Source organism: Triturus cristatus, chromosome 9 (genome assembly GCF_964204655.1).
Source record: "Triturus cristatus chromosome 9, aTriCri1.1, whole genome shotgun sequence".
In the NCBI taxonomy this organism is placed as follows: domain Eukaryota; kingdom Metazoa; phylum Chordata; class Amphibia; order Caudata; family Salamandridae; genus Triturus; species Triturus cristatus.
The window spans coordinates 1,030,737,701-1,030,749,927 of NC_140592.1; the positions used below are offsets into that span (position 1 = coordinate 1,030,737,701).

The window sequence follows — 12,227 nt, forward strand, 5'->3', positions numbered from 1 at the left end:
AGCACTCTCCCTGACTTATGTTATGTTTGGAGTTAGAATAGTAATTTATTATGGTTTACTATCCAGCACTCTCCCTGACTTATGTTATGTTTGGAGTTAGAATAGTAATTTTTTATGGTTTACTATCCAGCACTTTCCCTGAGTTATGTTGGATTGGAGTTAGAATAGTAATTTATTATGGTTTACTATCCAGCACTCTCCCTGACTTATGTTATGTTTGGAGTAAGAATAGTAATTTATTATGGTTTACTATCCAGCACTCTCTCTGACTTATGTTATGTTTGGAGTTAGAATAGTAATTTATTATGGTTTACTATCCAGCACTTTCCCTGACTTATGTTGGATTGGAGTTTGAATAGTAATTTATTATGGTTTACTATCCAGCACTCTCTCTGACTTATGTTGGATTGGACTTTGAATAGTAAATTATTATGGTTTACAATCCAGCACTTTCCCTGATTTATGTTGGATTGGAGTTAGAATAGTAAATTATTATGGTTTACAATCCAGCACTTTCCCTGACTTATGTTGGATTGGAGTTAGAATAGTAATTTATTATGGTTTACTATCCAGCACTTTCCCTGACTTATGTTGGATTGGAGTTAGAATAGTAATTTATTATGGTTTACTATCCAGCACTTTCCCTGAGTTATGTTATGTTTGAAGTTAGAATAGTAATTTATTATGGTTTACTATCCAGCATTTTCCCTGACTTATGTTGGATTGGAGTTAGAATAGTAAATTATTATGGTTTACAATCCAGCACTTTCCCTGATTTATGTTGGATTGGAGTTAGATTAGTAAATTATTATGGTTTACAATCCAGCACTTTCCTTGACTTATGTTTTGTTTGGAGTTAGAATAGTCAATTATAATGGTTTACTATCCACCATTTACCCTGACTTACGTAGGATTGGAGTTAGAATAGTTAATTATTATGGTTTATTATCCAGCATTATCTATTTACTATTTTTAATAAGAATAATATATGTCATGTTGTAATATTCATTTCAACAATATAAATTAAAAACATTTATATAACATTTTTACATACATATGACAAGTTTCTAAATTAAGAAATAACAATTTTTAGATCTTTTTTTTTATTCATAGTTTAATTTGTTACTGCAAAGATTTTGAACATTTTATAAAACATTTAACATAATTTTTGTTAACAAATTATATTGCAGTTTTGTACATAAATACAGTTTCAATTATGCATACATTAGTATATTAAATTTTTATATTTTTTATAAAAATTTAATATATTACATATTTTTTATGACATTGATTTTATCACGATATGTACATAACATAAATTTACATTTTTTAACATCTGAGAAAAATATTTAACAATGAAAAACATTTTTTAATATACAATAAACAATTAATATATAATTGTATTGAACATATTAATGTATATTTTACAATATTCATTTGTTTTTTAAGAATAAAAAGTAAATTATTACTAAACATGGTAAATTTATATTTAAAGGATGGTTTTAGCTATTAGGTCTAAGTATGCTAGACCTTCTATATTTGGGTACAGTCTAGTTTTTTGCTGGAGATATTCGTACATATTTAATGTTTGTTTACTTAGTTTAGGGCCAATTTTAGAAAGGGATTGCTCTATTCTGAGTTCTTGGTAGCTTTGTTCTTTTTTAATGCTTTGGATTAGTTTGTGAAGTGTTGGTTGACTTCTTCCTAAAGTGGCTTGGAAGGCATTATGCCATCCTTCAACTGCGTTGTTAGTTTTAGCTTTCTGTGCTATTGTACTAGCATACACATTCCACCATGGAATTTGAAATTTAGGTTGTCTACGGTGGCCTGAACGATGTAATCTTCCAACCCAGGTATCTTCAAAATAGTCCAAGAAGGGAGTTAGTATTTTCTCATTGGTGCGGTGGAAAGGGCTGTCAATTAATAAATTGTAGTAGTTAGCTACTTCTGTTGTTGGTACATATGCCAATGCAATCAACTTTTTTATTTGATAAGCAAAGTGACTGTTTGTACAATATTCAATGCTTAAGGTAGATTTTTGTAAGTGCCTCCATATACTTTGGTTGTAGTGATAATAACAACCTTGTATTGAGGTATGGGGATATATCTTAAGGATAGCTTGAATCATGGCTATTTCAAAGTCAATTATAATTCTTTGAGGATAGTAATTATCTGTTAATTCTTTGATCTTTGTTAAAAGTTCAACGTAGGTAGTATTTGTTTTGTTTGGCAGCAGAGTATAAATTAGAGGGATATTTGTATCTTGGTATTCCCCATGGATGGTGTAAAGTTGATAGAAAGGTTTGGGACAAACTTTAAAAGTCCCGTCCATCATCCATGTTTCACATGATTTAAGTTTTTGCAAATTACTATTAGTAGCAAAAAGTAAAACTCGTTTGTCATGACTCTGGTTGTCATACATTAGGAATTTATCCTCATTATGTGTAATGGTATATTCAGGATATATTTTTATATCCTTAAAACTTTCTGGCGTTGGTGGAGTTGGATCTGAAGCACGTTTAGTTTTTGAAATTAATCTTTTTAAGTTGGGAATAGAAGGTAGTTGTCCTGTCACATGTTCTGGCACTTTGCTTAAAACATTTTTCAAAATACTAGTGCTTGTTTCTTGTGATCCTTTACTAGCATCTTTCAATGTTTCCAGTGCTTCTCTAACTTCCACTTCTGTTACATTTGGTGGGTGGTTATGCTCACGTACATTTACCACATTGTTATCAACAGTTGTTGCTCTACCATAGCATGCACTTGAGTAATATTTGCTACATTTCCAATGGGTCTTATTCGCTTTTACTCTTTCTTGGGTGTAGGTGTAACCCATGTAGTTCAGCATTAGTTTCCCTTTTTGCGAAGTAATGAAAGTAGCTCCAGTTGCCATGTCTAAGGTAGATCTGTGGAAAATATATATATGTATTTTTAAGAACATTGAAGACGATTTACAGAGATGTGTATAAGAGCAGGAAAAAGCGTGAACATATACTTACTATGTGGCTTCACTGGTAATTCTTTTATTCTTATTTCTCTTTCTGAATTTTCTTATTTTTAAGTTCTGTAGTAGTGTTAAAGAATAATTGAAAGACATGATTTAGTGTTATAGGTGTTTGATTTTACTTTCAGAATTGTTATACATACAGTGACTATACTTACTTGATGTAGTAGAAGATGTTGGTAGTGTAGTTGTAGATAGGTAAATAATTTTGTAGAGTCTGTGGAAAAAATAATCATTGTGTTACTTATAGTATTTGGATGATAGTAGTTGTTAACATATGAAGTAAATAGTACATTTACTTAGCAAGTTTAAATAATTTTTATCAGCTATCTAAGTAGACATGGATAAGGTAGTTTATAAATGTTTTTACATCTAATTTTTTGGTCGTTGTTGATAAGTTCAACATGTTTTGTTTTCACTCTAAAGAAGAACAGTTTTTAAATTAGGGAGTTTATCTACTTTTTGCTAAGTTCGAATGAAAAAAGCAATGGGATTTTACTTACTTGAAGTGTAGTATGACGTTTTGTAGTTGTAGTCGTAGGTTTGTATTCTCTTCTCTCAGCAAGGTAACCGTTTTTCTCCAAGTTTGTGCCAAAAATGGTAAATTACGTTAAGTGTATAATTGTTTTTATATTAGTGAGTTAATTAATGGTAGCTTTTGATTGGTTCAATTAGTGAAATTTCAAAATCATTGGTCGAGAACGTAATTTCGAATTAGAAAACCGTTATTTTCGTAAGAGTTTGTTGCATCACTATTTGTTTGTTAAAGTACATTGTAAAAAGTTTTATATGTGCTTTTTTGTTTTATATGTAAATAGTTTATATGTAGAAAATAATGAAATGTGTTTCACATTTAGGCCATCGGAGTGTATGATAGTATCAGTAAATGTAATTTTTTTTAACATATATTATATATTTTTATATCAATAAGTATTAGGAAAACTAAATAATTATATGTGTGAATAGTTTTGTAAAGTAAAATAGTAAAAACAAGTGAGTAAAATAAAAGAATCGTGCATATCGAGTTGGTAATAAAAAGACGATATTTTTTGTATATTTCTATAAGCAGATAGGTCGTCGATGTTAGTGTAGTCGATATAAATGTCTAAGGTAATGATATTTAAAATAAAGTCGATAATGTAGTAGTCGATATTTATGTTGTAGATATTAGTGTGAACGATATTAGGGTTGTCGATAAAAAAAAATCGATATTTGTGTGAATTCTTGTTTAAGTATAGGATGACGATATTAATGTAAGCGATATTTTAGTGACGATATTTATTTCTGACGATATTTATGTTAACGATATTCCATCATGGAACCGTGTGGCACTGGCTAAAACTCGTTCCCAGTCTTTATCTGTCCAAGGACGTCCTCTGTCTTCAGTCCAATCAGCGCGGAGCCTCTGTAGCGGCTGCAGCGAATGACTTAGGAGGGCCTGCACTAGCCAGTGTATTACATGCGACCCCTCCCCCATTACATGTAGGTATTGCAATAATTGATGCGCCGGCGGTTCATTTGTTATGTCCCCCATGCTAGAGTGAACGTCCGTGTAATGGTTGCATATGTGAGGAATTGGCCCCTTGGTAAACCAGTGACTGCTGTTAGTGCCTCAAAAGACAACAAGGTGCCATCTACGTATAGATCTCCAAGTGTCTCCACTCCCGACTCAATCCAAAGCATCAATGTCGTGTCGGTTATAGAATCACTGCCCCTAGGTGTCCCTATAAGTGGTAGTGTCGGCGCATAGGGGAGTGTGTCTTTCGTGAGGTGGAGGCTTCTCCTATAGCATCTGTATGCCAGTTCGATATGTATCTGCATCGGCCGGGGAATTTTTGCTAGTGCGTGAAACAATCCGCATATCTGAGTCTGTGTCCAGATTGTTGTCTCCGTTGCCGTTAGATTTTTCCCGCTTAGCCACTTCGCTACCCACTGTAGTTGTGCGGCTATGTAGTAGAGCTCCAGATTTGGCACTGCCAGCCCGCCACTTTCCGAGGGTGCGTACAGTTTCTGTAATGCAATTCGGGGGCGCCCTGTATTCCAGATCAAACCTCGGATCAACCCCTCCAGGTCTCTAAACAATCGCACTGGGACATATACCGGAAGGTTCGCAAAATAATGCAAGAGTCGGGGTAGAACTATCATTTTAGTTAAGGTGACGCGGCTCATCACATTCAGCGGCAGCGTCTTCCAGAATTGCATCTGTGCCCTTATAGAAGAAATGGCTCGAACCAGATTACCCTCCAGTATATCTCCTGGGGACCTGCATATGTATATTCCGAGGTATCTGAACATAGTCAGATACCAGTTTAGCGCAGTCTCGTTAAGTACTATATTTGCCTCGGCCGCATTCTCAAAGAAAGAATAGGCGCCAGACTTGCCAAGTTTACCCTGAGGCCCGACACCGCTTCAAACCTGCGGAACAATGTTGAAATTGCCAGTGGCACAGCGTGCAAGTCTCTTATGTATAATAACAAATCATCTGCATATAGCGACACTGCATGCAATGCGTCGCTTAAAGGGATGCCCCATCCGCACCACCTTCCCGGAGGAGAGCTGCCAAAGGCTCCATAGCCAGAGAGAAGAGTAGCAGTGACAAGGGGCACCCCTGCCTGGTACCCCGTCTCACTCTTATTTCGTCCGATAGGGGCTTGCCCGTGCGGACTCTCACTGTTGGGCGTTGATACAGCAACTGCACCAAATTGTACGTAGTCATCTCCTAGCTCATACTTGCGCAGAACTGCCGCTAAATATGGCCACTCCAGCGAGTCAAAGGCCTTTTCCAGGTCCAATATCAAGCAGCCAGATCCAGGCTAGGTCTCTGCTGCGTATCTCTGTAGTTTAAACAGCTTGCGGATATTTAAGGAAGTGCTTCTGTTAGGGACAAAGCCATTCTGATCTGCGTGTACCAGAGTCGGCACAAACGGGGCTATACGCCTGGCAAGGGTAGAGGCGAGGATTTTGTAGTCTGTGTTTAACAGAGCTAGCGGACGATAAGAGCCCAAATTCTCAGGGTTTCTGCCAGGTTTCAATAGTGAGACCAATGTGGCCTCATTCTGTGTGGGTGTGAGAGTTGCACGTTCCAGAGCCGCCTCATATACTCGCAGCAATTCTGGTATCAGCACATCCGAGTATGCCTTATAAAATTCAGCCGGCAGTCCGTCAGGGCCCGGCATCTTGCCATTTGAAAGCGAGTAAATGCTATCTCTGATTTCCTCCGATAGCAGAGGGGCACCCAGTTCCTCCCGCTGATGGTCTGTTAACTGCGGCAGCGCTGTGGCGGATAAAAAGTCTTGTATGTCGGTGTCCGTGGCTACTGAGTACGATCTATATATCGTGGTGTAGTGTTCCACAAAAACGCGGTGTATGTCACTCTGGGTGTGTGCCTCAACTCCCTGTTCCGTTTGTATTGTTGTCACGGGCGCAGCGGCCATGTCTTGTCGTATCAGCCACGCCAGCAACCTGTCAGGTTTGTCTCTCATATGATGGGTGCGCGCAGAGTGTGCTGCATACTTTAAATTACGGAGTCGTTCGAGCAAGCCCGAGTGCTCCTCTCTAAGGTTTGCTAGGGGTACAGCATTGCCTTCCAGCGCTGTGCCCTCCTCTCGGAGCAGTGCAGTTTCTAGGCGCGTCAGATCTGCCTCCAGTTGCCTCCGCATACCCGCCTGTGCCCCAAGGCAGTCCCCCCTTGTGAAAACTTTAAATGCATCCCACTCTATCTGAGGGGTCGTGGCCGTGCCAGTGTTGTCCTCAAAATATCGTGTGATGTTGGCACGCCACTAGGTTTCGAAAAGGTGCGTCCAATAGCAAGTCTGGTTGTAATCGCCAGGTCGGAACTGGCGGGTGAGGGTGGTCCCATAACATCTCTAATATATGTGGGTTATGGTCAGAATGTGTCCTGCCAAAATTATAAACTGTTGATATGTGGGGGAGCAATGCGTCTGAGAGCATGTAGCGATCCAATCGCACATACAAGTCGTGTGCCCCTGAGTAATAGGAGTATATCCTGTCCTGGGGATGGCGGTGTCTCCAGGCATCCTTCAGACGCCACTGTGTCGACCAATTGTTTAGCGCCTTCATTGCATGATGTGTGCTTGTGCCCGGGAGGGGCGGAAATGAGCGATCTAGTGAGATGTCAAGTACACTATTGTAATTTCCCCCCAGTAACATTGGAGTATCATGCCACGGTGCCAGGAGATGTGTTATCCTATCAAAGAATGCAGCCTGTTCTGTATTTGGGGCGTATAGTGATGCAAGTATAATATCTCGACCATCCAGCGTACCCTTAATTATCACATATCTCCCCTCCGGGTCCATAAGCGACTGCGCAACCTGAAGCGGAACCCCTGGCCTTACCCATATTAGTGTACCTCGCACAAAAGCAAAAAATCCTGTGGCAAACAGTTGACCTAGCCAGCGTCGATGTTATCGCAGCGTCTCTACTTTGGCCATGTGGGTCTCCTGCAATAGTGCTATTTGTATATGATGCCGTTTAAAGTATGACTAGATCTGATATCTGCGCGATGGTGAATGCATACCCCTCACATTCCATGTACCTATCTTAAATGAAGACATGGGTCCTGTGACACCACCAATTAACTTTTGCCTGTAGCAGCCCCTCTAACACACACATAAAATATGACTTAGTTTGGCATACTCTATAAAGCCCGCTGACTTGCAGCATAAGACATTGCATGGCTCCACTCATTGTATCATGTGAGATGGATTAAGCCACGCCCTATTTACAACACTAAATTAGCATAAACGAGATCATTATTAGCAAGCAAGCTTGTCGTTTCTGCTGCGCTGCACACGACACTGTTGTTATGTGTTATTCATTTTAGAAATGCTGACTCGACTTTGCCTTACAGGATAACAAACTGTTGTTTCACATTCTTAACCGTGAAATGTGCCCTTGGTCTGTACATCATGCAAAGAACGCGTCTGGGTCACTAGAAGGTACAGAGTGTTGTGTTTAGATTGATCGTAGACACTTGTTAGACATATCATGCATACAGCTGCCAATATCTGAAGGACAAGCGTCTTTAATATTGCAGAACAGTTTGGTTTTACATTCATTCGAACAGAAGAGCTGATGCATGCGGTAGCTGATCCATTGATGTGATTCTACTAAGCTGATCTATACGGTATGGGGTCCCCCCGTTAGCCTAAGAGACCTTCTAATAGTCTAATAATAATGTATTAGATTATAGTGAAAGGAGTGTGGCCGTATACCACTGTCATTAATAGTATGATTGCTCCTTTCATTTTATATGGTATTGTAATAATGCTTATGGTTCTGATCTGTACTGTTAGTCTGCTAGTGTTAGCCAAAGTACTGCATCTTAGGACGCGAGGTTTATAAAATAAACTCTTTAAACTTTACCGTGTCTGTATTATTATGTTGTGGACTAACAAATAAGTACGAACAGGTATTTCAGATTCCCACCACTCCTGAGAAATATCTAAGTCGCTTGTTCTGGTTTGTCTATACATTGGGACCACCTAGCTAGATCTAGGTTAACGAATGGGATACTAAGCTAGTCGGATAAGGGGTTCTGGGTTCTGAGGGGAGTTTTCTGGTACACCACAATTCTCTGAGGTCCTGGTCTCCTGCGCATAGTTCTGTGCAAAAGCAGAATCCCTGCAACATGGCGCACCTAACGTTTGGTCTTAAGATCTGAGACGCTTTAGTAGTACTGGTGTTTTAGTCCACAACAACCCTCACTCTCGTTTCCGGAAAACTTGAGTGACGGTTTAACCTACCTAGGTTTAGACTAAAGGTTCTATCAAGCTTGAAAATTAAAAAGGTTATTTTGAGCCCAAGTGCTACTGTAAATATCGTTGTTACTCTTTAAGGTGTCCTTATGGCGGTTAATATTCCCGCTCATAGTAGGGTTCCTCTGCGCGCTCATTTGAGGGCGTATGGGGTACCTGATGACGGGATGTTCATAGTCTTTGTGGTCAGTGCTGATACCACCTACCCATATGAGTTGTTTTACTCATGGGTGACCTTTGCGGAGGTGGATACAGACGATAATTTGTTCCACGAATATACAGCCTCGGCTGTTCCTGCGGCTTATGCCCCATATCGGACTCTGGAAATTCCTATTTCTGCCTGGCAGCATACAATTTGGTTTAATGGCGCCCTCCCCCATGAGGTCGTATCGGCGAGAATGGGCCCGTTGTCAATTGCAGGGGCTACATGGCCGGTACTGGCCGGATATACTCCACACCCACGCTACCTGATGGTGGGAGTGGGTGATTTACGAATGCTACACACAGCCCTGATTTCGGTCCATAGGGCTTTAGTGCAGTATGTGTCACGCACAGTTCAGGTGGGAGCACCTGCGGTTGCTGGACACGGGGCGGATCACCATCACGCGGTGGTGATTAGCCCTGTTATGGTTAACGCGGTTGTCGGCAAGCACCCCCTCAGTAAGGATGAATTTCCTTACTGGCTTGCGGAAAAATTTGATCAATTAGAAGCCGTGTTTCCAAACACTACACCTGTGGATAAACACAGGATACTCACCATTACTTTGCCAAAAGACCTAGTCCCTGAACTTGTTGATTGTGACAATTGGGGCAAGGTTTTTGCTGCGACATATTCGAAGTGCTACGGCACTCCGTCTATGGCTGTACTACCCTCCGTCATCAAGAAAGTTCAAGAAAGTCATGGTGCGGAGGCAGCTATTGAGTTGGGATTACGACTTGTCGACAGTTTCGATGTGGTTTGTTCCATGGTAATGGGCAACCTCAAAGGAGATGCCATGCAGTTCCAAGTTGGTAATATGCTGGAGCTTGTGGCTGATGCCGATAAGCCTAGGGAGTTCGCAAAAATTATTGCGAAAGCCTATAGGATGGTCGGACGTAGTGCCTTAGGTGTGAAACCCACCATCAAAATTCCCGATGTAGTGCAACAAACTAAGGTGAGTTCGTCTACAAAAGACAAAAAGCCCAACTTTCCTAAACAAAGTTGGCGAGCTAAAAAACAAGAGAAGCAGCAACAGAAACAGGTTTCTCGTCCTGCCTCACCCGTTCAGTCGTATAGTGAACGCACTTATGATTTGCGCGATCGTACTCGTATTAAGTCACCTGATAGGTTTCAGGTTTCTGAACAATGCTCTCCTCGTTCTTCACAGGAAACATCGACTTCGCACTCTGGTGGTGGAGAGCGTGGGAGAGGACGGGGCACTCAAGGTCGAGACCAGCCCCGCCAGACTGACGGTAAAGGCAAGCAGGAAGACGCTGCCAGACCACGTCCACCGTTTCAGAAAAAGAAGGTTGCTGCTATCTCAGCGAGATATGCCTCAGATGGTCAGGACACAGCTTCGGAACCTGACATGGGCACTAACGCTGCTAGACAGCGCGGCGGAAGTTACAGTAGTGCGGGAAGCATTGCGTCCATTTCTGGAGGTGACAGCAACTGACATTTATGTGACAGTTGAAACTGCTGATACTCGCGTAGCCCCCCCAGAAAGATTATTTGAAATAGTCCTTAATATTGAGGGTGACATACAACGCAAAATTAAAGTGGTTTTTTGGGATAATCTTACCACCACATATGATATTCTTTTGGCGGAGAAAGATTGGCCCCGGCTTTCATTTTGGACGCCCCTAGGGGAGAGGAAGTTATACTTCCTTCCTTTGGGCACGCAGTGCCCACGGAGGAGTCTACTAGGTTGGCCGGTGAGTGGACGCAGGTGCTTGCGCCTGCGTTATATCGTAATCAGGTTGGCTGGGACAAATGTTCTCCCAATCACGAGATTCCATTGCGATCCGATCCCCAGCCACAACCCCAATATCCCATGCGTCGCGAGGCTAGACCTCACGTCGCGTCTATCCTTGAACAATTGGAATATCAAGGAGTGATTGAGACATGTGTGTCACCCATGAATAATCCTTTATTCACTGTAACGAAGCCTGACGGGTCGTACCGCCTAGTTTTGGATTACCGGCATTTAAACTCGCATTGCCGGACGTGTGCGGTACAAAATACTCATAGTTCGGCTCTCGTAGATAGTCTTGTGAGAAAACGTTTCAAAACTACGCTCGACTTATCCAATGGCTTTTATTGCCATAACCTGGCCCCTCTTAGTTATGAGTGGACAGCTTTTACCTCGGGTGGCAAACAAAAATTGTTCAAAAGGCTCCCGATGGGTTTTTGCCGCTCGCGTGGTCTCTCTCTTGGAGATGGTAGACCCGGAAGCGTACTCGTATGTTGATGACATCTATCTGACAGACGACGAGTTGCTTCCACACCTTGCTCGTGTGGATAACATAGTCACTATGTTTGCAGACTTCGGTTACAAGTTTAACTTTAAGAAGTCACACATTGCTGAATTTACAGTGTTGTTCTTGGGGTACGAACTCAATAATGAAGGTCGAGGCTTGGCACCGCAGTTCCTTGAGAAATGCGCAAACCTTCGTATCCCTACGACACTGAAAAAACTACAATCCTTGCTGGGTTTTCTGAATTTCGGTCGATCCTACATTCCTGATTATGCCCAGCGTATCAAGACGCTTTATGCCTTGATACAACCAACTTTTACCAGATCTTGCTGGCTGCCAGAGCACTCGTTGGCATTTTATACTTTGCAAACTGATCTTCTTACAGCTAAATATCTAAAAACTCGTGACAACCACACCAACCTGGTCATTAGAATTGTTCCAGGAGCGGAAGGTTTCACGTACTTAACGTTCAATGAGGGTGACACAGTCCCCATTGCTTACAAATCTGATCTGTACACTTCGGCTGAGCTGCGATTTTCCACTGTTGAAAAAGTCTTGACAGCAGTTCAGATGGCGATCCTGAAAGAACGAGCGCTATCACAGGGAAAACGCATGCTGGTGGTAACACCGTTTCTTGCTCTTGAAGCAGTCACTAAAGCTAGTGTACCAAATTCTAAGGCTTTGCATCCGAGGTGGAAACAATGGGCAACCTCCTTAGCTTCGCTTGACGTCGAATACATCTTTGACGCGGCGTTGCAGACTCAAGAGAGTTTGGAGTATGAATTCGTTCATCCTGCTCCACAGTCATTGCGCCCCATCGAGGAATACCATTGTGTCATATACACTGACGGGTCGGCGCAACCCGCAACTGGATCAAGGCACGCTTATTCAGCGGCTTGCGCAATTGTAGTCGGTACTTTCGTGAATGGAGAGTTCAAATCCGATGCAGTGCATACGCAGTCATTGGGTGATTGTACCGCGCAACTGG

At 41.4% G+C, this 12,227-nt stretch overlaps 1 protein-coding gene across 2 annotated transcripts in view; it reads right to left on the minus strand.

The window, feature by feature from the left end:
* LOC146799281 (uncharacterized) overlaps positions 1–12,227 on the minus strand; it is a 94,577-nt gene that overhangs the window by 44,013 nt on the left and 38,337 nt on the right. The window contains exons 2-4 of one of the 2 annotated variants that reach the window (XM_085626772.1): positions 3,163–3,221; positions 3,000–3,064; positions 1,441–2,906 (exon numbers count right to left, since the gene is read on the minus strand). The exons of the other annotated variant lie outside the window; for it this stretch is intronic. Of the exons in view, the coding sequence (XP_085482898.1) occupies positions 1,490–2,893 (1,404 nt within the window). The 5' untranslated portion in view covers positions 2,894–2,906; positions 3,000–3,064; positions 3,163–3,221 and the 3' untranslated portion in view covers positions 1,441–1,489. Of the gene's footprint in view, positions 1–1,440; positions 2,907–2,999; positions 3,065–3,162; positions 3,222–12,227 lie in introns of those variants that run through there. 2 annotated transcript variants of the gene reach the window in all.